Source organism: Podarcis gaigeae (genome assembly GCF_964106915.1).
Source record: "Podarcis gaigeae genome assembly, chromosome: 5".
Classification (NCBI taxonomy): Eukaryota; Metazoa; Chordata; class Lepidosauria; order Squamata; family Lacertidae; genus Podarcis; species Podarcis gaigeae.
In genome coordinates, this window is record NC_139681.1 from 19,255,460 (window position 1) to 19,281,827 (window position 26,368).

Sequence of the window (26,368 nt, forward strand, 5' to 3'; positions counted from 1 at the left end):
GTGCAAGAGGAAGAACAAACGTGCAAACTTTGCCTCTACCTGGCGAGCTTGATAGTACTCTCTCAGTAGATGATCTCTCTGGATGATGGCTTCTGTTCTTTCCTTCCTAGCCACATCTCTCTCTTCCTTCACTGTCTCAATATCCTTGCAGGCTTGATCCAGCTCCTTCTGGGCTTCAGCCTTATCTTTCACTTCATGGCAGTACTTTTCCAAGAGCTCATTCCTTTCACAGATTGCTCGATCTCGTTCCACTAGAGCAGAGTTCAGCTCCTGAAATAAAATAAAAATCCATCGTTGGAGGTACATTAAGTGTACAAGAAAGTCTTTCTCTTAATGAAAACATACTGAATTTTTGAAAGCCTGTGCCATGCATAAGAAGAAGGAATAATACAGCACAAAGCATGCATTAGATGCAACTAGCAAATATCTTTAGAGCTGCAACACATATTTGCTTGCTTCAAAAGTTGAAACACTGTGCAGCCCCAAAGTAATAATACAGAAATCAGAGAAGTTAATTCTGACCAAGGGATGATTGGCACGAAGGGCAATAATACTTAAGACTTTTGTTTTACCAGGTGTAGTTCTAAATATCTGGAGGACACCAGGATAAGGAAGGCTGGTCTAGAAACTTGCAGAGAGTTACACATGCAACACCACTAGATTTGAACAACTCTTTCTGGCCAGAGCAAGTGCCATACAATACCACACCTGTCTTAAGGCTTCCATTTCTTCACTAGCCACTCTTTTCTCCGAGGATGTGTTTTTCAATTTGGATTCGGCAAGTTCCAGCTCTGTTTGCAGCTTATCCACTTCTTTGATGACTTGATCCCTCTCGCTCATGATGAGACGGTACTCGTTGAAAACGGAGTCCCTCTCTTCCTTGTACTTCTCTGCATCCTTCACGGCTTTCAGCTGCATTGTTTTAAACCTTGTCACTTCTGCCTGCAACCGCTCCATCTCTCTCTGTAGCTCCTTGTTTTGGGCAGTGGCCTTGCTCAGTTCCTGCTGCACAGTCTCAAACCTAAAGAGAGGTGGGAGGAGAGTCACAGCAAGTCCTTTCACCACTTGTAAGCGAAAGGGGGCCCTATGAAAGCTTCCTTCCTCTTACACACCACACTAAACTGTGTAAAGGACTAAATGAGAAGTGAGTGTCAGCCATGTTTCTTTTGTCACATGACTGCCCTGATCACATGTTCGATGTGGAGGTGGCAGGGGGGAGAGAAGCAGTGGTTCTCATCTCATTATAAAATATATGTTGGTGAAAGGAGATGAGCTCTCCCCTGGATTACTTCTTTGAACTCCATCACTTCAGACACTTTTCTCTCAGCTTACTTCACTTCACAAACCATGGTGCAGGGGAGAGAAATAGTTTACCTACGTATGATGTTTTTACTTCAACATGGGACACATATGATTATACTGAATGCTGTGCAAGCAGAATTCCACTTCTGCAGCAGGACTTCAGTTTTCTCTCTACCTCCACATTTAACCCCCAAATGTGCTCCCCAACCCTCAGGAGAGGATTTTGAGGGCGCACCAGGTTGGGGTAGAGAGGGCAGGAGAGAAAGTGGAAGTGTCATTGTGTGCACAGAATTCTTTTGCATCATGGGACACAGTCCTGACAAACACACACACACACACAGTAATATGTGACTGGAGCAAACACATGAACAAAATATAGCTACTCAGTCAGGTCTACTTTGATCCCGAGTGACCAAAACATGAACAAAGAAACAGAAAAACCAAGACACGACAAGAGTCAGACAAGTTCGGAGAGGTAACTTGAGTGCTGAGTTTGTTCTAATAAAAAATAAAATGGCTTTGTGGCAAAAGCATCTTCTACCTTCTCAGAGAGGTAGAGTACTGCTGCTGGAAGTGTATTGCTGTGTCCCGCTGTTTCATCAGCATGTCAATCTGCTTCTGGAGTCGCCTGTTCTCCTCTTCCGTCTGCTCTAATCGGCTCAGATCAGTATTGTGACTCGCTATCTTCTCATTGTACCGCTTCCTAAGTGTGTCGTAATCCTTCTTCACGCCCTCCAGCTTGTCCATCGCTGTATCGTAGAGTTTATTTAGTATCTCTGACGACCCATTCTGCTTCATCACCTGGAATAACGGAAGATATTCTGAATAAGAATTCCTGGAAGATAAACTTCAGTCATGCTGTAAACAGGAGGGGGGAAACCAGGAGAGATTTTATTTTCTGCTCTCTAGGGCCCTCAAAAGAGCTAACGATGTAATGCCTTAAAAAAATCACAACATGGTTAGGACCAAAGAACGGTGAGCAGAAGGAGAATAGCTGCAAGTGCTGCGTTCCAAAGAGATTGTACAGAATTCTGAGGGCCCTGAAAAGCTGGTTTCATGGCACAACACATGATTCTGCTCATATAAGAGGTTGAATTAAGTTCTTGGAGAAATGGAATAACATTTTTAGATTTACTGTATTTTTCTGTGTATAAGACAACCCCTATTTTTTAAGCCCAAAATTAAGAAACAAATAATTGCAACATTCCGTGTATAAAACGACCCCCAATCTTAAAAGTTTGGGGGGGGAAATATAGTCTTATACACAGAAAAATACAGTAATTTTGGTTTTCTCCTATAAAACACTCCAGCACAGAATAGGAGAGGAATTCCAGGAATGAAAAAGGCCCATAACATCCAGGAAGGAACACAAAGAGCAGTAACAGTACCCAGACTTTGTGCAGCATATTCCCTCTCCTTCAGATGAACCTTGCTGCATGGAGGAAATTATTTCACTCTGAAAAGAAATCTCTCCGTATGTATACAAGTGGCTGCTCTTAAGATATTCAGCCTTCCATGATCACTGGGATTTATACTTAATTTGTTGGTATATCAGTGTTTTTCAACCTTTTTTGGGCAAAGGCACACTTGTTTCATGAAAAAAATCACGAGGCACACCACCATTAGAAAATGTTAAAAAATTTAACTCTGTGCCTATATTGACTATATATAAAGTAATTCTCTTGAATAGGAATCACATAAACACAAAGAAAGTATTTTATAATTACTTTATTATGAAATAGTAAGTAAACAGAAATATGAAAAAATATAAAATACTTTATATTTAAATCTTTTGAATTTTTCAATTTTTCCCGCGGCACACCAGGCAACATCTCGCGGCACACTAGTGTGCCACGGAACAGTGGTTGAAAAACACTGTAGTATGTGATCATTGATTATATATACCTTTGGGACACCAGAAGGCCCAGAACACCTCTCATGTATGTAAAGCACCAACTTGAGTACAATCAAGGAGATGACAGTTGCTAGTTCAAGTAGTGATGACACCAGGGTCCACGGACTAATAACCGATGCCCCAGAGGTAGTGGAGGAAATACACCAGGAAACGTTCAGGGCCCCAAGTGATAGCCAACCCATAGACATGCACCTAGATTGACTTCATGCCATGGTTGGGAACCTGGTGTAATATTCCTCTCTGAAGCTGCTATCATGGAATGTGGCAGGATGGTTTTCAAAGTTGTGTCTCCCTGACTTTACAAAGTTACATGATATAGTTTGTTTACAAGAAACCTGGTCATTATGATCACATTGAACTTGCAGGTTTTAATGCCTTTTCAGTTCCGGCAACCAAAAGCCATAAGAAAGGTAGGCCTTCAGGTGGATTGTTAACCCTGGTGGCTCCCCATATAAAAAGTGAACATATCCTATCGACAAATGCTAGTTGTAAATTACTAGTAACAAAGATAGAGCTAGAGAGCCAGGAAATGTTATTGATCAATGTGTATATCCCTCCCATTCCCACAGCCAAGTACCTACAATGAAATTTATTGCTCAGGTGCTTGAGAATCTGGACTTCATCTGCCCTGACCTACCTATTATCTTCACTTTAATGCCCGCCTAGGCCAAGGGTGGGAAGTGTACACAAAAGCATGCGAGATCTCGAATACTTCTGTTCTCCCAGACTTCTGTTTTTGGGAATGTAGATCCCGGGACCCAGTAATTAATCTGGCTGGTCTGCGACTCATTAAGCTGACCACCATCAGGGCCCTGACGTGGCTCAATGGGCTAACTGACTGGGAAGGCTCTGGGAATTTTACCTACATCTCCCTACAGGGAAATAGTGTGGTGGACTATATTCTGATTCCCACTAAAATGACATCCTACGTGGTTGAGTTCTACATAGGTGATCATCAGCAACCATCTCCCTCTACACTGCAAACTTGTCTTTCCGCCGAGAAAGACAGAACAGTTAATTAATCCATCCCCCCAGGAACTGAGACCCCAGCACACAAGGATACGAGTTAACGAGCGTACATTATCCCTTTTCCAAAGCTTGGTGAATTCTGACCGTATGATCCATTTGCTCTCGGTAGAGAAAGGTGAACTTTCCCCTGTTGTTGGAGTCACTCAGTTCGAGGAATTTATCAACATTTTAATAACTGATCTGTCCTATTTACACTCACTTTGGCCACCCAAGGAGAGGGGGATTGATCATTATAAACTGAGGAGTAAAACAGGGCTGTGTACTCGCTCCCTCTCTTTTTAATCTTTTTCTTAATGACCTCGCTTCTTCACTAAAACAGGTGGATGCTCATAGCCCAAAACTCAACGTATCAAGCGTACCCATCCTCCTATACGCAGATGACATTATTTTGCTTTCACGGACAAGAATTGGCCTAAAACAATTGTTAAATTCCTGTACTGACTATCTGTCCAGAATGAAATTGTGCATGAATTTTGATAAAAGCAAAATAATGGTTTGGGGGGAATTCACACAAGAGCTATAGCTGGGTATTTGGTGGAAAACCCATCCAGCAGGTATTTGAATTTAACTATCTGGGAATTACATTCCATCACAGGCTTCTATGGCCCTTGCACCATGCAATGGCGGTGAATGCCAGTAAGATGTCTATGCAGGCCATAATGTGATTTTTCATAACAAGAGGTAATTCACATATGCCCTCTGCCCTCAAGGTCTTGAACGCCAAAATAATAGCTCAATTGCTCTATGGAATTCCAGTCTGGCTGCCAGGGTTTACCCAGCTGGTAAACGAGTGCAGGAAGCTTTCCTTTTTAAGATTTTTGCTGTTCCACGTTGTGTACCCTAGGCAGCCTTGTGTCTAGAGGGAGGTCAACACAAGGTAGAGACCGTTGCCTGGGCAAGATTTCTTCTATGTTGGTTATACATTAGACAAAGATCCCCTCCTCAGCGAAGTCTTGTCAGACCCCTTTCTTTCCCCAGGGCTACAAGTTTAACATAAAGGTATAGCAACTTGGACTGTCTATGGAACTTTTGCAATTGATGCCTCCACCATCTGCCAAGGCTATAATAAAAATTAGGTTGTGGGACATTGAACGCCAGGAACTAACAGCAGCAGCAGCAGCAGAGAAAACATGTTCCCCTCTTTACTTTCAACTTTATTGGGGACATGAAACTAATTATAATAATCTTGAATTTCTGCTTATCCCTCAAGAAAGAAGGGCATTTTCACTGGCCAGGTTTAATTCAAACCCATCAAACCTCCTTTGGGGTAGGTTCTCGGGAATGGTGGAAGGAGAAATAATTTGCCCATGTGAAGACCACCTGCTGGAAGCTCTTACTCACATGGTTCTTAAATGTAAACTATATGCTGATCTCCACCAGCAGTTCCTAAATCAACTCTGCATGCCCAAATGGAAACCAGAGTTGGAGGTCATACATTTTCTATTACTGGGGAATGATTAGGAGCTCGCCAAATTAGTGGCTAAATATATTTATTTGGTTTTTTGTCGCAGAAACACATTGCAGACGTCTGATCTCCCTAGAGACCTAGAGATGTAACGTTAGACTTTTTCGCCTCTTTTCATTTGACAAATGTTCTGTGACATTGGGGAGGTGGTAATTCTGTATTGATTTACTATGGATGTTTGTATGTGATGCCAATAAAAGGTTTGATGATGATGATATGTAATGCAAACGTTAGGATGTAAAACTACACATGGTCTTAAAGCTGCCAGCAAGACGAAGGGTCTGCTCTGCCTGACACAGTTACTGACGTATTCCTTCAAAATAATACGGATGTCTTGCACATACTCTCCCCTTCCCTTCTATTGATTTCTGACACTTTTAATCCAATGTCTCTTCACAGGGCTTTCTGCCAATATATCACCCCGCCCAAAGGTGTCTCCTGAACATGGATCTTCTCCCACTGTGTCCTTCTAAGTCAAAATGGCAAAATCATCCCCCAGCCGCAAGCTCCTCCTTTCTTTGATCTACTGTCCACTATTATGAGACAAAATGCAACTGCAGTTCCGTTTAAGTCTACCACAAGGTGGCACACCAGTTACAATCTCCATTGCAGCCCTATTATAGATGCACAACACTCAAAATTAAGCTAAAACCATTAAAATATATTCTCAACAAAGGGAGCATGGATTGTTTCCAGAACATTTGTTTTTATGAACCAGTCAATGTTAATACACGTTTATCGGGATCAATTGGTAGGCATGCATCTATTTCTAGAGACGGTTCATAAAATACTCAAAGAGAAAAAGAACCCTTTGTTGGTTTGAAAAGGACAGCATTCAAAACTTTTGGTGAAGAACACAATGGGGAAAAGAAGCCTCAGGTTAGAGTGGTGGGGGTGGGTTGGGGGGGAGTCCTGTTCCCCAAAGCAAACATGATTGCTACCACTTTCCTCTGCATAATATCCAGGCCTGGCCCACCCATAAGGCGGGTGAAGCAGTTGCCTCTGACGGCAGAAGCCCCCAAGGTGGCACCCCCATGGGCCTACCTCCACTGGAAGAACCAGCATCAGCACTGGTGTCTGTTTCCAGTGAGATCTTGCCAAAATCTTGTGAGATCTCACGTATAGTGCAAGGCCTTCTGAGATTTCAGCAAAATCTCGCTGGAAATTGTCTTGGGTGCTGGTGATGGAGGCTGCAGGGTGGGTGGCAGCAAGGTGGGGTGGCACCTCACATTTTGCCTCAAACGGGACACACTGGCCCTGACAGCATCAGCGCAAGTCCAAACCAGACCCCAGGTCCTGAGTTTTTGAATGACTAATCAAGAACCAACAATCTGCTCCTCCTTGCCTGCCAGCACCTCTGTGTGAGTGGAGGACATTATATATGTAGGTCTCACACAAAAAATTTGGCATTCACTGGCACAAGATGTGGTAATGACCACTAGCTTTCATGCAGTTGAAGGCAAATGAATTAAGTTAACTTCATTGAGCACAGGTCTATCAATGGAAATTAGCCATTATGGCTACACAGAACCTCCATGTTTCAATGTCCAGCACAATCGAGAAGGGATGGATTTAGATGATTGCCTTCTGTTGGTGACACACTTCATAAGGGGATGGTATACACATATATGCAAACACTTTCCTCCTGCAGCGCAGTAAATACGGTGTTTCCAGGGGGAGGTTCAAGGTCTGAAAAGGTGACCATGAGCTACCCAAACTCTAAAAAGAGGACAAAATCAAGAGTACCACATTCAGGCCTTACTAAACATGGACCTAAGGTAGTCCTAATGAGAAGGGTTCACTTCCTCCACAGTAAACTGAGCTCAGTCACTTCCAGATGACCTCTTTAGTGAGCATTCACCCTCATTTGCCTGTACAAAGTTTGCAAGAAGATGAGGACGGCATTGTGTCTAGCCACCCCACACTTCCCAGTGCATTTTCCAATCACTTCTCTTACCTTGAAAAGTCTGATTGGGGGGGCTTTGTTGTGCAAGAACAACTTTGGCTGTATGCGGCAGTGACTGAATCCCACCACAAAATAGGAACAGTCTGGAACTGTCCCTTATCAAGAATTGACTGCTTGTCTGGAAGAAGACAGATGCACCATGTGCCCAATCTTAAATCTAACTCCCGCCCAAGTAGGTCTACTTTTATAGGGGAGCGCCAACCCACCTCATTCATCCAAAGCTTAATGATAAAATAAGTCTTTCTATAAATCAAAGATGAGTCAATAAGGCCCTAATTGCTCCCCTATGCATGGCAGGGAACAAGAGCACTCCTTATCTACCTCCCATACCCACCTGGCACACCTGCCCTGCTTCCAATTCCCCAAGCTGTCTAAAATGGGGTATAATATTTAATGACAGTCCACACATGTCAAAACTGCAATGTGTACAGTATTTCGTGAAGTCAGTTTCCCCAGGCGCAAATCAACAATCAATCACAAAATCAGACTACACGCACAAAGGCTGTATTGAAAGGTTATACCCACAAATGGATTGGGGGAGGGGGGCAAACAGATTCTGCCACATGCATCTGAGAGGAATTGGGGAATTATCAACAGAGAAGAAAGGGGTGCAGAGGGAGTAAGAAAACGGACAAAATCATCTCCCCTTTTGCTCTTGAAAAGTTGGCAACTCATGGCTTCCAGCTCAGCCGCCACTGCGAGCAGCTGTGTTCGCACTAGCGGACGCCAGCTGTGCAGGCAATCAAGGATAATCTGGGAGTAATTATCCTTGCAAGCCCCCCCCCCCCGAGGATCATCCAATAACTGCCTCTTGCTCTGGTGGAATGTGGGGGCAGGGACACAGGGGATAGCGCTGCACGTATTGGAAACTCCCCAATGCTGCCGCCATGAGCGGAGGTATCTGTTTTTTATGAGAAGTATTTGAATTTGGATTTAAGAAGCAGGCGTGTTCCTGGAGAGACAGATAACCTGTGAAATGAATCAGCCACTGAGTGCCATGTTATGAACTGGAGAGGACTTTCATCGTCACAACTGCTGGAGTGCTAGTAGGTGAAGGAAAGCCTTTGTTCTTTCTTTACTTTACTGTTGTGCTATGAATTGGCAAGCCTTCACTGAAAAAGAATTAACTATTAATTAACCATTAAGGGACTGAAATTACTAATGGATTACAGCTATGTATGGAATGCAGGGGGACATAACAAGAAGTTATGGATCTATTTACAGAATGGTGAAAGAATGGATTGTGCAGAATTTTATGAGGATTCACACATTGTCAATTACAGAGAGCTCAACTCTATATATTACAGTTTGGATGAGATGCCAGCTCATTACAGTGGTACCTCGGGTTAAGTACTTAATTCGTTCTGGAGGTCCGTTCTTAACCTGAAACTATTCTTAACCTGAAGCACCACTTTAGCTAATGGGGCCTCCTGCTGCCGCCGTGCCACCAGAGCACGATTTCTGTTCTCATCCTGAAGCAAAGTTCTTAACCTGAAGCACTATTTCTGGGTTAGTGGAGTCTGTAACCTGAAGCGTATGTAACCTGAAGTATATGTAACCCGAGGTACCACTGTAAAAGCAAAAAGATAATACAGTGGTACCTCTGGATACGAACGGGATCCGTTCCAGATCCCCGTTTGCATCCTGAAGCAAACATAACCTGTGTCTGCGCATGCGTGGGTTGCGATTTGCATCTTCCGCGCATGACGTCATTTTGACCATTCCGTTACTTATGGGTCGCTGCGGAGCGCAACCCGAAAGCACTCAACCTGAAGCATATTTAACCTGAGGTATGGCTGTAATTGGAAGTGATCCAGTCGTGGCCAGACCTGGACTACTTTCGATTTCAAAGCAAGATGGAGAGCTGTTGCATACCTGAAATAGAGCTCTCGAGGGAGAGGCAATGTGAAGGTGATGTTTTGATTTCAACATGGACAAAGGAAGAAAGCAAATATTCTGCACAGCTACAGGAAATAAATTCCTTCTGCAAGCTGAAGAATATGGATTTATAAAAATATGATGGAAAGTCATTCATCAGCGGCTGTGAGAACAAAGGGTTGGATAGGAATGGTGGAACTTGGACTAAGTAAGAGAGCTGGCACAGGATTAAGGGAATAACATCAACTCCCGAGAGCAGGAACATGGGAAGTCAGGCAAAATGTTTAATTCAGATTAATTGGCTAGTATTGAGATTTGGCATGATTTGGAAATGTATTAATGTGATTACCATTGGATTGTTATTAATGAAAAATTAATAAAAAATATTTATTTATAGAAAAAGAAAAGTTGGCAACTCACATATTTCAGGGCAGACCCGAAACAAAGGGGTCTTACTCCAGTTTGAGCCCAAAACCAACTAAATAACTGCTTATTTTCATACCAACATATATGTGTGGAAAGCCAGTGTAGATTTCTGCTTCCTACAGAGGTGAAAGTTAGGGTGAGGGGACTCCACCTCTCTACATTTCAGAATGCATATTATTCTTCAGGATCACTGATATCGCTCACCAACTTCATGGGACTACATACTAGCTGTTGTTGTAACTCAGGATTGGAATCATGCACAAGGGATGTATGAAAAGGCAGAAATATAAGCGGTTGCTGTTTGATCTGTGCTAACATAGCTACAGTAAGTATATATAGAAAAAACAAAACACACCAAATGCTTATAAAATGCATTTAGTACAAACACACACACACTTTGCAGCCCTTCTTGGGTTACTTTGTGCTTGTGTACAGTGTCAATATTTGTGCACTAATAACATGCAATTCAGCCTTATACAGGCACAGCAAATTCCCTTAAAAACCAAAGCTTCTGGAAAGGGGGATAGAGGCAAAGACTGGAGCGATGGAACAATTGCTTCCACTGGGGGGTGGGGGGTGGGCAGAAAAGTTTGTGCCCCTTTGAAATAATTCTGCTGAAACTCCTTAATAAACAAATAGAAAACGAAGGCTAAGCCATCTCTGAAAACGTTTGCGTTTTCAAATGCTTGCTCTTTAACGGAAATAAATAAAAGTCGAGGCATGAGCATAATGGTGCTAGAAGAGGAGAGAAAATTTAACAAGGAGGGAATTCTCCCATTCAAATCCTTGATAGGAAGAAGAGTAAATAATCCGAGCTGGGCCAAAGGGTGCCACCATGACAACAGCAAGCAGGAAGAGACTTACAAGTTAGTCAGCTGCTGCCCGGGAGAATCAGTGGCCATCTCTGTCAGTGGAAGTAATCTGATCCCAACTCTCTGTCCTGTTAAGCCATCAGGCTCCTTGTGCCTTTTGAACAAGCTGAAAAGACACCAAGCTCAACGCACCTACAAAGATCGGCACATGTTGCTGTTTGCCTCCCACCCCCACGTCAATAAGAATGAGACTAATCCTGATGGGCAGTGACAAAAGCATGGATGCACACTCGCAGCTCCTGTTCCAGACCAACGCAATTCACTTCAGCATACTGAGAAGAGAAGCCGCAGATTCTTTCTTTTGCTATCGACTGTGATGAAAGCAAACAGGGTGCAAACCCCTCCCCAAAGGAAAATAAATGATGGGGGCCCCAGGTTAAGATTGGTACAGTCAAACTTCGGCTCCCAAACGCCTCCGTTATCATACATTTTGGCTCCTGAATGCCAGAAACACAGAAGTAACTGCTCCAGTTTTTGAACGATTTTTGGAAGCTGAAGGGCTTCTGAAGAGGTTTTTTTTTTCTTCCCTCCATTGACTTTGTCGACTGCCCTTTGCTCCTCGGTTGTCAAACATTTCGGAAGTCAAACGGTCTTCCGGAATGGTTTATGTTCGACAACCAAGGTTTGACTATCATCTCTCTTGCCAAAGCACCAGAACAGATGCACCAGATTTTGGCCCTTTAGTTCACAGTGTTTGTTATTAGTATTTTTATTTAAAAGCTCTCAACAAAGATTTTTCACAATACTTTCAATAAGAAGCATTCACTAACAAAAGCCTGGCCTGGAGTCAAAACCAGCACCCTGCATGGAGAGTAGGATCAGCAGCAGCCAACGCACATGCACAAAGATAGAAGCATCATCATCATCATCACTACCACTTAGTGAACACAGTTTCCCTTGGTTTACAGAAGGCCCTGTGGTGGTTGAAACAGAAAAGGTAGGTGACTGGAGTGGAAGTGGTTCTCCACCGAAGTCCAAGCTGAGCAATTATGGCATAAATTCCAAAAAGGAAGAAGAAAGGAGATGGGATCCATGATGGCGGAGGCAGTGAAGTATCTCATCTGCTTTGTAGCAGCTGTCCAAGTGCGTTTCCTGTTCCAGGTGGTGAACAACCTAGCAAATCTTGGATCTCCATGCTCAACCTTCCTATCCAAAATACTGAGGAGTTTTAACTAAGCTGTTTTTCCAGCGCGCACCCACCATTATTGTCTTAACATATCTGTTGCAAATTAACCCAATGCACCAACACCTCCCTGCAATTATACTTGGGGTCTCTTTCGAAAATGAACATTGGATCCAGTGCCATTTCCACTTGAAGCGCTTTCCCGCAGGGCCCTAATGCACCCCGTGTTCCTTGCCCGGGTGGAAGAGGCTATGTGCACTTCGCCTGAGCTGCTCCCCATCTCTGGCCAGGCTGTTCAGTTCCCCCCACTTTGCACGCTTCAGCAATGGAAGCAAATTAGGGAGACGCCGCACTATCCTTGTCCCCCTTTCTCTACAAGGGTCAGGTTGCAAAGCCAGAGCTCAGTCCTGTGCAAAAGGTGATTTCCTTTGGATTCAGAACAGGGGTGCCAACTTGAAATATTGGGGTGGGTGTCACGGAAGCTACACCCTGCATAATCAATCCCAAGTTCCAGCACACACACATACACAGCATTTGAACGGCAATGCCCATAAACGTGGGGGGCAGGCTCCCTCAAATATTTTATGGGTTGTGGCGAAGGGACCTCGGCCCCTAGGAGTTGACTCCTATAATATTAATAATAATTTATTATTTATACCCTGCCCATCTGGCTGGGTTTCCCCAGCCACTCTAGGCAGCTTCCAAAAGAACACTAAAATACAATAACCTGTTAAACGTCAAAAGCTTCCCTAAACAGGAGGATACAGGGGGATAATTTGGGGTTCTGGACCTAAGTATTAACCCCATCACGTGCTTTCAGGAGGTTCAGCTTGGGCAGTTTCACACACTACTAACATGTTCACATTCACATTTCAGATGCCGAGCAAAAACAGTGAATGAATGGGACAAAAGAGCTTGTGGGACTTGCACAGGTCAATGAGCTCTTTATGCCTCCATCTCCTACCTCTGGGAACCAATGAGACCAATCCTTCCCCTTTATATTGCCTAAAAAGCAGTGGCGTACCCAGGGGTTGGCCCCAGTAAAAGGCAGACCCATGGGAGCACAAAAATTGCACCTGTCTATTCTGGCTCACAGGGGCGCGGGTGGCGCTGTGGGTAAAACCTAAGTGCCTAGGACTTGCCGATCGTATGGTCGGCGGTTCAAATCCCCGCAGCGGGGTGAGCTCCTGTCGTTCAGTCCCAGCTCCTGCCCACCTAGCAGTTCGAAAGCACTCTTAAGTGCAAGTAGATAAATAGGTACCGCTTTATAGCGGGAAGGTAAATGGCGTTTCCGTGTGCTGCACTGGTGCTGGCTCGCCAGCTGCAGCCTCGTCACGCTGGCCACGTGACCCAGAAGTGTCTTCGGACGGCGCCGGCTCACGGCCTCTAGAGCGAGATGAGCACGCAACCCTAGAGTCGGACACGACTGGCCCGTATGGGCAGGGGTACCTTTACCTTTATTCTGGCTCAGATCCTCTAGCAAGGATGCAAGGGACCGATACATCTCCTTGCCAAGAGCACAAGGGAGCCTAGGTATGTGCAGTTCCTAGGAAGCCTGGGAATTGGTTCATTCCCCCCCCCAAAAAAAAATATAGTCCGGCCCCCAACAGTGTCTGAGGGACAGTGAACCGGTCCCCTGTTTAAAAAGTTTGAGGACCCCTGCTCTAGATATTGTTGGGTTACTGCTCCTCCCACCATCCTTCTCATCTCTGAAATTAAGAGCAGCTGAAGTGCAATTTGAGCAGCCCACTTTACTAGAAATTAATGAGATAGAAAATGGCAGCATTTCTAATTTACACAACTAGGTCTGTGTTATAATCGAACGTAAACTGCTCCTTGTAGTAATGGGGGGGTATGGAAATTAAGGAAATCTATGGAAATTAAGGAAAAGAATAAGCACTGTGTGTTAAAGAAATGGAATGGAAGAGACACTCTCCTGCAGTGCCCAAACAAACACTTGAGAAATAAGTGGGGGTGGAAAGAGAATAGAAAATAAATGAGAAGCTGAACTCAGCAGGCAAAAACAGGGCAGAGGCTACCTGCTGCTGCTGACTGCGCAGGTCTGTTATCTCCTTCAGATCCTCATCATGAAGTCTCTTCATTTCCTCACATGACTGCTGGAGGTGATTGTGCTCTCGTACCAACTGGCTGTTCTTCCGCTTCAAAGTGTCCATGTCCTCCTTCAGCTGTGACTGGTCACTCAGCAGACGACTGTGCAGTGTACTGTTCAGATATTAGAAATGTACACAGGAAGCGCTTGTAAAAATGCTCCAACGACAATTAAAAAGCAAATTCAGAAAACACGGAACAGCAACATTGCTTTATCAAGTAAACATCCCCATAAAAGAACCACCACAAATACAGCAAATCCTCTGGACTCAGAGGGTTTTATTAATTCTATACAGCTGTGTCTCTCCAGATGTTGTTGGGCTCCCCATCAGCCCAGCCAGCATGCCAAACATCAGCTGTATTCCAAGACTCTCTGGAGGATCATAGTTTAGTCACCACCATTATAGACTATCAAACACAGAAATTACTATGTGTAGTGTCATCTCCTCCAATTTGATAAAGAAGTTAAAAAATTAAGAAATATCCACCATTAGAAACCACCAGATTCTGCACTGTTGCCTGGTGTTGTGCATTTTGTTGATACCTAATTGCCCTTAAGAGAATCCTCCTTAGCAGTGTCATTTACTGCACTGGACTCCAACTTGGAACTAGTGAAAGCAGGGTTCTGAAAGGGGGAAGCAGGGAACAAGTATCATCAATGTATGATGAGGTCATCCACACCAAGCTAAGCTTATACCCCCCACCATAATTTTCAGAAACTGGCTCTCCATCTTCAAAGATATTTTTTAAAAACTAATCCTAAATCTGCAGCCAAAAGCTTTGAACATTATCTCTTTATTGATGTTAAAATGATGGCATTTTAAAAGTTGACTAAGCTGGAGATAAGAAAACAATGATGAAGGACCTTTGAACATTAAAATCTAAGGCAGCTTAACTGACACATAGTAATGGTAGGAGGAAACCAAAATACATCTCTGTGCATATGCTGTGTGTCTTTACTTACTGATAGAAATCAGCCTCCTTAGCAGATTCTTCACATCTTTTTAGCGTTTTGGTGTGTTGGTTCTGTAGAGACTGCAGATCGGACATTGCCTTCATGCACTGAATCTTCAGCCTTTCATAATCATGGTTTGGCTTGGGGGTAGGCCTACCACAAAGATAGATTTCAGTTGAGCATGACCTTAACACAACATTCACATGAATACACATCAAACATTTTAAGTATTAAGGAGAAAGAAAACACGCACCCCTCCCCCAAAGGTTAGTTTATATGAAACAAAAATGATGTATTAAGCATACTCTGTACCCACATGGAACAGAGTTGGCCACTGGTGGTTTAAATAATTTGCAAAGAACATCACTAGTTATCAAAGACTGGTAGTCATCTAGGATCATCTAGTTCAACCCCCTGCAATGAAGGAATCTTTTGCCAAACACAGGGCTGTAACCCACAACCCTGAGATTAAGCGTCTCATGCTCTCTGACTGAGCCATACGAGGCATCCTTAGCTGCCCCCCCCCCAACTCAAACAGCTGTGCCGTGGAAAAAGAGCCAAAGACCCATGCCCAAGTGCACATGCTTTAGACCTGGGAATATGCCCTCATGTGACCGTTCAGTATTTTACCTGCAGTCATCAAAGGTTGACCCAGGAGACGACAGTGCAAGACGCTTCCTCAACTCATCCCTCTCACGGGTAACTTGGCGGAGCTGAAACAAAATGGTCTCCAGTTTTTCATTCATCTGCCTCACATCAATGACTGCAGGGGGTGGTGATGATGGTTTACCCGTTGTACCTGTTGCCAAACACAAACAAGCACGGAATTAGGGGGTTCGACAAGAGCATTTTCAAAAAAAACCCCCAAGCAATCTTTTTGCCAGAAAAGATGGGTAAGTGAACAAGCTATTCCAAAGGAAAAGACTGATAAATTTGCCAGGGCCATGCATGGCTGCAATAAAGACAGACTTGTGATCAAGTGCACACATTTAGGGTGCTATCCACAATGCTTCCACCAACAATTGTTTTGTTGATTTGTTATCCCTTAAAATCAGTTATCTAAACATAACATATTGAGAAGTGAAGTCAAGTTTCTAGGCCATATAGCTTTGGAGATTGGCTCACATACCACTGAGCAACATCTGATAGACTCCCAAAGATTATCAAAATAACAGCGGTAGAATTTCTTATGATGAAAGAATAAAATCTTAGGGCCTACTCTCTGGGTACAGTATCCTGTCTTCAGCTACCTATTCCTCTTACATCAATTTTGTACTTAATCCTAGGCTATCTGGAGATTATTAAAGCATTGTGGAGCAAGCTGAAGCGCTAATGGTGACAAAAGCAATAAAACAAACAAACCTGAGCCAAAGAGATTCGAATTCTGCCTTTTCCATGGGAGGAAATTCTGAAATAAGTCCCACAGCCCTTCTCTTCAATAAATTGTCCCCCAGAAACAGCTTCTCTCTGCTCAATTTAAGAGGGAGCCTGAGTTTTTCATTACCACAAAAGGTTTCCTAGCATTGTCAAGTGTGACTTGGCATATGCTTCAAGTAGCCCTCTAGCTTCAGGGGATGGGGAAGATTTGCAACACTCATCCCTTTCCTTACAGAGGACATTTCTAGCTGAATGCTAAAAGGCTTTTTATTTCATCTGACAGCTCACTTCAGTGTGAAGGAAGTGACCTGGGCTTAAGCTCTGTCTTCTTTTTTTCCACCTGACTGACTGCTTCATGCCACAGCATTTCCATCCTTCGCTCCAGCCAATCCAGTTCCTTCCAACACGCTTGGGCCTGGAGACCGAAGCTCCGTTTTTTAAATTATTCCCCCACCTTTCGGTAACACGCCTCTTTTCAGACAAACTGGATTTGTCATAACATTTTTATTACAACTGTCGCCAAGTGCAGCTTGTTTTGTCAGCTTAAATAAGTGCTTCACAACTCAATTTTTGCTTCCACACTCAGCCCTGAGAACCAATCAGTATGTGGGTCATTTTTCAGGCTTGCTTCCAGGTAGCCAGTTTCCACTTTAGTCACCAAAGTAGGCTCACTCATCTAACAGGGATGTGTCTCATCAACATAGTATTGTGTCCAATGTACTATACACACAAAGTCCATGAACTTTGGGGATGAAAAAGGTAGATACAGATATGGTGGCTGGGGACAAAGAGTGCATTGTCCCTCAATTTGGCAACCTCCAAGAAAAAACTGTTGGCAGTTGCAATGCCTGCTGTAGGTATAGAGACATGTTTTGTTGCAGCTGGGCAGATGAAGATATCTGATTGTGCTGATTCAGGTGTACCACTGTGTTGTTGTTTCTTCTCCTCCCATCCAGCAGTCATTTCTCCTTGTCACTTCTATGGATGCACAATTTGATGGCCTGCCATCAAACTTCGGTCATCTGCAAGGGATTCCCCCACGGTGTGGTTAATGTTACTAGCCTCTGTGTCACATTTGCAGACATCTGTGTAACACAGAGATGGTCTGCCAATTGGCCTGGTGACTGAAGCCAGCTCCCCATAGAGCACATCCTTGGGAATCCTGCCATCTTCCATTCTGTGGACATGGCAAAGCCAGCATAGACATCGCTAAGACAGGAGTGCGAACATGCTGGGAATATGGACTTGGGAAACATCTTTGTTTGACATTCTATCCTGCCATGCGCTACCGAAAGTCCTCCTGATGCAGATGTGGAAGGCAATGAGGCATCTCTCCTGATGGCTGCAAGTTGCCCACGACTCACTTCTATAATGAAGTGCCGAACATACAGGCTTCGTAGACCTTCATCTTTGTAACACATTCTCCTATACCCTTCTGTGGTGGTGGGCCCTTGCCATAGCTAGCTTGACAATACACTTGTCCAGCTCAGCATTGATGGAGAGATTGCTGGTTATGGTGCATGCATGCATTGCTGTGAACCCAGAAGCAGCAAGAAAAGGGGGCGTGGCAGGCTTATACACACTCCTCCATTGTGTGCAATGACACAAAATGCAACCCCCAAACAAATCAGGGGTTGCCTGTACTACACAGGTGGTACTGCACTCCTTTGCACATGTCAAAAATGCTTTCTTCTATATCACCTAATTTTGGGGGGAGGTTTGCAATAAACATTGTACATATCGTTTATGTTGGGAATGTCAGTTGGTGCAAGATTTTTGGTATTTAATTTTGATAAGAGTATTAGTGAAGAAACTACTGTTTGTTGTCCAAATTTAATGTTGCCGAATATTTTGATGATGTCAATGTAAATATATTGTCAAAAGAACTGGCTTTATATATGAATCTTGGCAACATGGAAAGTAATTACAACTCATTGGGTGGGAAACAGCCCCATTTTTTACACTGGACGCTTGGTACCACTCACTCTGAAGTATACCTATAATGGAGCAAATTATGCATAATCTGAGATTTTGACAAGGACTAGATCCTCCAACCAGTTTTATATGATTTGGCATTCCCTCATGACATATGCAGAGGAATCATCATTTCCAAGACAACCCTTGTCACAAACCTGGCAAATCTGAAATACAGTTGAAATCAAAATTATTCAACCCCCATTGCAAAGCAGTTTTATTATCAAAATTTACATACTTTCCGCTGTTTGCAATGAGCAAATCAAATCAAAGCAATTGAAATAGCTCAGCACAACGGATGCTTCAAGTAGTCTCTCCAAATTCAGCTAAAAAGGCAACTTACACTGGCTTCTCCAGTCTCACTATTATTCAACCCCTTGGATGGAATTCCTCGCAACAGCACAAATACAACTGGTGTTGTCTCAAGCATACCCAATGCAACTCATCAAGGGCTTTGTGAGTTGCACCAGGTGTGCTTGAGGTGGAACACATGACAAAAGGACCACAATTTTCTGGAAGTCATATTTGCGTATGACGGATTTTATTTAAGGCCCTCTTCCATTAGAAAAATGCAGCCAACTTGTAACCTGAGCTTCTGTGACTGTAATCTGTGCCACTGTGATTACAGTTCATGGGCATTTGTGATGTCTGCCTCAACCTTGTATCCCTATGGAGAGGTGCCTGCAGTTACAACACATGGCTAGCAAGGGAAGTGCAAGGCCATATGGGCTGGCGGGCATCAGAGAACCTTGGAAAGAATTGCAGGGGTTCTTGCTTCTGAAGAAAGGTATCTCCTTGTGTGACCTTGGCTCCTAAATGCAAAACAAGTGTCCTTGTTCCTGCCATTTCTATCAGAATGTCAGAACAATGCGATTAAAAATACTACTTATGCAAGGGCCAGGGGTGAGGCGCACAACAGTGGGGGAAGATATATGCATAAAAGTAAAAAGAATCACTCTTCACATCTCACTGGCATCTCAAAAAGCACATGATGCAACAGAGAAAAACTTAGAAAAAGGCACGGTAAACCAGGCCAATGCTCTTTGTGAACCACTAAGCAGCAGGGCATAGTTCAACTGCTACCAAGTTCATCCAAAGCCTCATGTTTTTGGTGCTTGGGTGGGTTTACAATATAGCGCGGGTGGTGCTATGGTCTAAACCACTGAGCCTCTTGGGCTTGCCGATCAGAAAGTTGGCGGTTCAAATCCGCGCGACAGGGTGTGCTCCTGTTGCTCTGTGCCAGCTTCTGCCAACCTAACAGTTTGAAAGCACACCAGTGCAAGTAGATAAATAGGTACTGCTGTGGTGGGATGGTAAACGGGGTTTCTGTGCGCTGTGGTTTCCGTCATGGTGTTCTGTTGTTCCAGAAGCAGTTTAGTCATGCCTTAACACAATCCTGGAAGCGTAAAACAGATCTTCCCCTTACCCTCCCCCAAACAAATACAATGTGTGGAATCACCACTCCTAGTTGTGCAAGAACAAGTACTGCACTTCCAACAGAGTTCTCAGCTATTTCACCTGTGTGTATTATGAACAAGAAGACAGATTCGTTCACAATCAACATGCAACTTAAAGCAAACAACCACAACACCACAGGCACAAGCACGGTTCTTACCAGTACTGCTGAGAGAACTGCTGCTTTCAGAGTCTGATGGCATTATGGACAGTACGCTGTAAGTCGATCCTGTGGGGGGTGGGGAAGATAAAAAATTACAGATTTTTTAAAAAGTGTTGCTTAATTTACATGGGATATGCAATTAACAAGCACAAGCAACCTTAAAATTTTTCCTACCATCTCCCAATCCCCCTTTCTCTAAAACAGCTACTCACCTCATTACCTATGGCAAATAGCAGATGCAATGGAGTGAGGATAAAGGGCTTTTTGTCTCCTTCATTCCATGACTACCAGTTTAGGTAGGCCAGTCAAACCGAAGACTAAGTCGGCTGCCACCACTCCCCTTTATACTCCTAATCTTGGACAGGAGAGAGCTCTGAAGCAGAGATAGCATCCAGCCTTAGACACAAATACACCCTCGCACCTACTTAGCATAAACTAAGGAACTAGGAACATTGGAAGCTGGAATAATCCCGCAAGTTTCCATATAAATGCATCCAGGACCCCAACAGTCAAATTCTACCACATTTATTCAAAATAGAAAAGAAAGAGGAAGAATAAAATAAACAAGTGTCTATTACATCCTATCCTATTATAGCTACTTACAGTCTTTTGGCTTTATGTATAGCATAAATGGTCAATTGAGGGATTTTGTGTGACAACAGCACACTTTTTAAAGAATTCTGATCCAGGTGGGCCTTAACTAACAGCTGGCAGTGTCAAGACAATCACAAGCCAGTCAGGTGATTGTCCTGGGGGCCGAAACTGGGGCGCATTGAATTTTTCAGCTTTCAAATTTCAAAAATGAGGGGCACTAAGAAGTTGCAACATGACTGGGGAATTACAAATATGTTTTGGTACAATTCATATAATTTAGTTTTGTTCGCTAAGTAAAATGTGTGTAAAATTGCACAGAAATCATGAAAAATGATTGTCAGGCAGTTGCAGTTATAGTATATATCATTATTAATTTTTATTTAGCATTACCTGACATTTTCAGAAGGTAAAATTGCAATTCTTTGGTTTTCAGAAAGCATCAAACATAGACTTACCCAGCTAAATGTTATCCAATCACAAAAATCCCACACACCCAAAACTATATTTTAAGACCCCCTCACTGAAGAAATTCACAAAAATTAAGCTCCATGCCCTAAAATGACATGACCTACAAACAACCAAAGGGCAGTGAGTGAGAGATAGGCTGGAGATAGGCAATCAAGGCAATCAAACAGTCTTTTTTCAGCTCTTGGAAGTAACTTCTTACAGAAATTGGAGGACTGGGGAGATCGAACAGGCTCAAAGGAGGAGGTTAGGGAGAGCAGAAATGTGCTACAACCCTCTCCTCCCAGCAACCAGGCAGGGGAATTTAGCTGGAGCAGGACTCTGGTTCACCCATGCTCCCTCACCAAACACAAAATGTCTGCAACTGGTCCCCAAATACATTCATCCATCTGTACATATTCCCACGCATATGAGTGACACCATTTTTACCAAAAGGAAATGAAACCCACAAGTGCCATTCTCCTTTTCAATCTATACACGGGCGTACCTGTTCATAAAGCGAAAAAAGGGAAGGCATGTACAGCTTTCCTCAAGCATCCCTAAAAGCTTGAGAGTATCCTAAAAAGGTGTAAACTTTTCCCACCCCTTTCTCTAAGATACAGCATTGCGCTGCAGTGGCAATCCCAACTACCCCCACAAACTCAAATTTTCAATATCCCATTGTGGCTGTGTCTATTCACCCACTCCCACTCCTCCAGGCTGCTGGATAGTTAAAAGCTTGATGGTTTTTTGGTGTGTGTGTGTTTTTAAACACCCTTTCCCTCAGGACTGCAGGTCTCTTCAGAGGGAAAGATCCTCCATATAGCCAAGGTCCCTGGCCTGATGCCTGACTTGAACCACAGACTGAAAAAGGAATGCCAACCATTAAAACTGTGTATCCTTTCTCATCAGTGCAGCCAGATGACAGCCACCAGGCATATCAGGGCCTGGCAGACCTCCACAGAAGCAGCTGGTGCCACAAAAACAAGAAATACCCATATGGGAGATCAACTGGCGACAGGGAAAACGGAGGAAAGAGATTAGCATACGAATCCGAAAGTAATTAAACGAAAGGGCTTCTCTCCTTCCTTCTGTCTCGTTAACCTCAAATGGTCGTACCGCAAAAGAAAAAAGTCAACAGCACTGGTCACTGTAATTATTTGAAACAAAGAAAGCAACAAGTACTTTGTCCAATGCAAGACTACTTAAATGGGAAAGGATGACCAATCCTTCAGCAGAAAGGCCAAATGAGGCAAGGCTGTAACCCATCACATGCCAACAAATGGCACAGTGGGCAAGAATAATGTAGTGTTACATAAAAAGGCTCAGGATGTCATGGTAATGAGTGACGGTTTACTGAGCCGCCTCCTGCCTATCCTACACTAAGGCGGCAAAGGGAAATGCTCTCAGCGAGAGAAAACAAGTCCTCCCTCTTCCCTGGCCAGTTCCGTCAACAAACTGCTCAGGTTGACTACGCTCTAGCTCCCCTCCCTCCCTTGCCAATGCCAGTGGGATTGAATCTAGCTCCAGGACAAGTAGCCAACTTTGGGCTCTTCAGTAATCAACAGCTGAATTGAGACTGACAACAAAAACAAGAAGAGCTGATTGTGCTAAAGGCACTCTCTGACCCATCACATACCCCTGATATAAAACAGTCTTTACTTAGCATGTAAATGCCACAATGGCAGGAAGCAGTCAGATCTTCCACAGCAGGAAATTGCGCAGCTTGGGTGCCATGACAGAGAAGCAGTGTTTGAAATGTGTCAGGCGCATTTTGCTCCTGGCTTTCGACCCCTTGCGACCAAGTGAAGATGCCTGGGCACAAGGATGGCGCCTGACATCTCCACCATCTGGGAAGCATTGGAACTGGACTGCTTTCACACACTAATGCCCCGTCCTGTAGAATTCTATCAGTTATATTTTATCTGCACAATCGGAATGAATTCTGGAACCAAATTGCTTTTTCTGTGCAGACTGAGCAGGAGCAGTCACCATTAAGAAAAACAGGTCAGAATAGGGCACAATATATTTGGACTGTCCCTGGATCAAGTGACTTTTCTGCTTTAACCTCTCAAAGCTCTTAACCTAGCTCAAAGTTGTCATCTGAACTAGCCAGATGTTTAACTGAGAATCAATCACAGTCAGTCCATCATTTGAAAAATAAGACTTTAGAGCTGTCTTGCCGCCAACTGGCAACTAGACATTCTGTTTTGGCGACCGCAACCTTGGTTTAAGGAGCCATTTTGGCACCTCCTCATTGGCAAAGTTGATGAAACTTCTCTCTGTTGCAGGAAGCCATACATCAAAACAGCTGCATAAGGCCAAAATCTAAGAGTCATACTCTATTATTGCTGTTGTATAGCCTCTGTACAAAAAATAAATAAATAGATTGTTTAAAAGAATAAAAGCCTAATCAAGCTCAGTGTTCGAAACTCCCATTGTTCTAGGCGCATTTTGTGACAGGGAATTTCTTTCATTAGCGTGAGCAGTTTCTGAGCTCTGAGCGCATTACTGCACCTGAGATTTCACATTAAAACTGCAGAGTGGAAGGGAAGGACCTTTTTCTGCCTCCCTGAGGCAGAAAAGCTACTCTCTGAAGACGGGAGAAGAAACCCTCTTAAGAATATTAGAGAGGTAGATAGGGGAAGGACTAGATCATGTGAAAAACAAACATAACATTTTAGTAGCAGTTCATTCATTTTCAGCTTTGTATTCTTGTTATTTAAAAAAATGTGCCTAGACATTCTGTTGTTGTGCCCATAACCTAGGTTTAAGGTGCCATTTAGCTCCTAGCTTTTATATCTTAGTTTCTAACACTGGTCAAGCTAGATTTTAAAACTCAAGCATTTCTATAATGCTTAAGGCAGGTGCTTAATCTTATACATTAGATAAGGCTTCCAACTGAAGTACTTTGGTACAATGCAAGATGTAGTTGGACCTGCTTACCTAACATTTTTGAGATTAATTTAGAAAAGGTTCAGCTATTTTTCTATACATATTTTTCACTGCACCTTCTCAGAAACAGCATCAGTAAGCATCTCTTCCTAGTTGCCTGCTGAGAATTTCCATTATCAATTAAGCACAGATTTCCCCTTCCACCTTCTCTTCCACACCACTTCTGTTGCTGCTGGTAACACCTTCTCTCCACTCCTCCTGACAAAGGTCTGAGTTCAGCAGTATGGCAAATGTTTGCTTATCCACATCTCAGTGCACCAAACTGAGCACCAAACAGGACTTTGGGGATGCAAAGGAAGTTTGATTAAGATGGGAAATGATCCAGTTTATAAGGCTTCCGTTGCCTTTCACATCACCAGAAAAACTGCCCAAGGAGCTGAAAATTCACATGGATATGCCATGCTGCATCTTCTTTTGTTAAAAGCTTGTGTTGCCAGATTTGTCAGAAGCAGTAAAACTCACAGCAGTTGCAAGTGCTAAGGGGTGTTTTTTTTTGGGGGGGGGGGGCGGTAAGTGCTGTGGTTATCAAAGCCAAATTTGTGCATTACTGATGTTCATTTACAACTGCAAAATGCGGTTTGACATATGCATCAATTTCACATTGGTGTTTTGCTGCTAATATATATCTAACAGTATGCTGATTTGTGGTCTCCCCTTTTCCAAGAAAATAGGAAGTTTCAGGGCAGTCTTTTACAGGGTTAATTTCCTTTTCCAGAGAAATAAAAGTACTGGAGACTAGGCATGTTTTTGCATATCCATGAATAAAAATGAAAGTTGACCAGAAGGAGCCGGCAAGTACTGTACCCTGTCAAACTATGCTCGTCCTTTACAAGCATATTGTAAGAGTCAAATTTGGTCCATAGCTATTGCTGAAAAATTAAGGTATAGTAAGTCAAACAAAAGGCTTGTAATCAACCACATGGCAAAAAAATAATAATATTTAAAATATAAATGATGCACACAATGTTAAAATGTATCCAGTGAAATATGCCAGTATTTGGAATTCTTAATAACTCTTCAAGTGAAGAATCTCATACGACCCCGAGGACAACGTCCTGATATTTACAAACAAAACAATTTATAATAAGGACATGTTACTATGCTCCAATATCAAGAATTGTTCTACTTCCCAGGAACTGTGAATGCAACAACTCACATTTGTACTTTTTAAAAAAGAGTGCTTAATTTTAAACTTAATATTTCACTGGATACATTTTAACATTGTGTGCATAATTTATATTTTAAATATTATTATTTTTTTGCCATGTAATTGATTACAAGCCTTGTATCCCCCTTTCTTATATGTTATTGAAATATATGTTACCAAATTTTATGCTTCTCTGCTCAGTATGGGATTCATCGGGATTCTACGAGAGTTAGTCCAAGTCACACAAATATAAGGAGTCAATCTCAGAAGATCAAATATTGGGCTTTTGTAATTCCCCCTTTAAAAGTTTTATTGGCCAGGTGTACAGAAAAATTCAGTACAAAAAGAAAACACCTACTGTGGTTCATAGAATCCTTCTAGAAATTTTTAATCATCACCAGAATGGGGCCATAGTTTACTGAGAAGCTAGCAAGCAAACCTCTGGAATCCTTAAATCCAACTCTGGCATTTCACTGAAACGAGACTCACGGTATACTGGTGAGCAACAGATAGGGGTAAGGGAGGTGATCAGAAGTTTGAGGAAGTACATTCTCTCAACAGTTGCCAAAAAGAAAATCCACTCCAAGTATATCTACTTTAACAGATCTCAGTAAATGCTACCTTCATCATTATAAGCCACACAAAAACAAACTTTTCATTGTTCTTCTTTTCGCACCCAACATGATGGATGCTAGAAACCAATAGCTGTGACCTGCAACACAACGCAGTTGTGCAATAACCTCCCTCATGTAGGATGATAATGCTCACAGTGCAACGATTGTCAATCTGACAACTGACCTTGGTTCTTGGAAAGGGAGCATTTCCCAAGGCAACGACAGTATAAAAGGGTGTCTGACTCATCAATAGTTGGCAGACAGCTAGTGTACATTGTGAAATCTGGTACCACAGTAAGGATCTCAACACTGCCATATGAGAAAAAAATGGGCACACGGTCATTATGCACTGTTTTACACAGATTTTTACAGTAAGGGTTTTTACATTGTATTTTCAATAGCTGTATTTGTTCTGCAGAGGACACAGATAACTTGCATTATGTGGTGTATATATAAATTCTGTTAATTAACAATTAAATGAAAGATGTTGGGAATTTTTCTACCTCTGCCATGAAAGGGCAGTTAAAGAGCTATAATGTAGCATTGGGATGGAGAACATGTGACCTTCCAGATACTTTTGGACTAAATTTCTCCAATCACTGTCC

General features: G+C 43.0%; 1 protein-coding gene across 7 annotated transcripts in view; it reads right to left on the bottom strand.

Annotated features, from left to right (window-relative positions):
- Positions 1-26,368, bottom strand: part of LOC310844259 (disks large homolog 5-like) — a 99,820-nt gene that overhangs the window by 37,922 nt on the left and 35,530 nt on the right. For all 7 annotated transcript variants that reach the window (XM_083738174.1, XM_083738171.1, XM_083738173.1 and 4 more), the window contains exons 2-8: positions 20,007-20,075; positions 15,671-15,839; positions 15,050-15,193; positions 14,016-14,199; positions 1,844-2,103; positions 709-1,021; positions 40-270 (exon numbers count right to left, since the gene is read on the bottom strand). In XM_083738174.1, the coding sequence (XP_083594300.1) occupies positions 40-270; positions 709-1,021; positions 1,844-2,103; positions 14,016-14,199; positions 15,050-15,193; positions 15,671-15,839; positions 20,007-20,075 (1,370 nt within the window). The remainder of the gene's footprint in view (positions 1-39; positions 271-708; positions 1,022-1,843; positions 2,104-14,015; positions 14,200-15,049; positions 15,194-15,670; positions 15,840-20,006; positions 20,076-26,368) is intronic.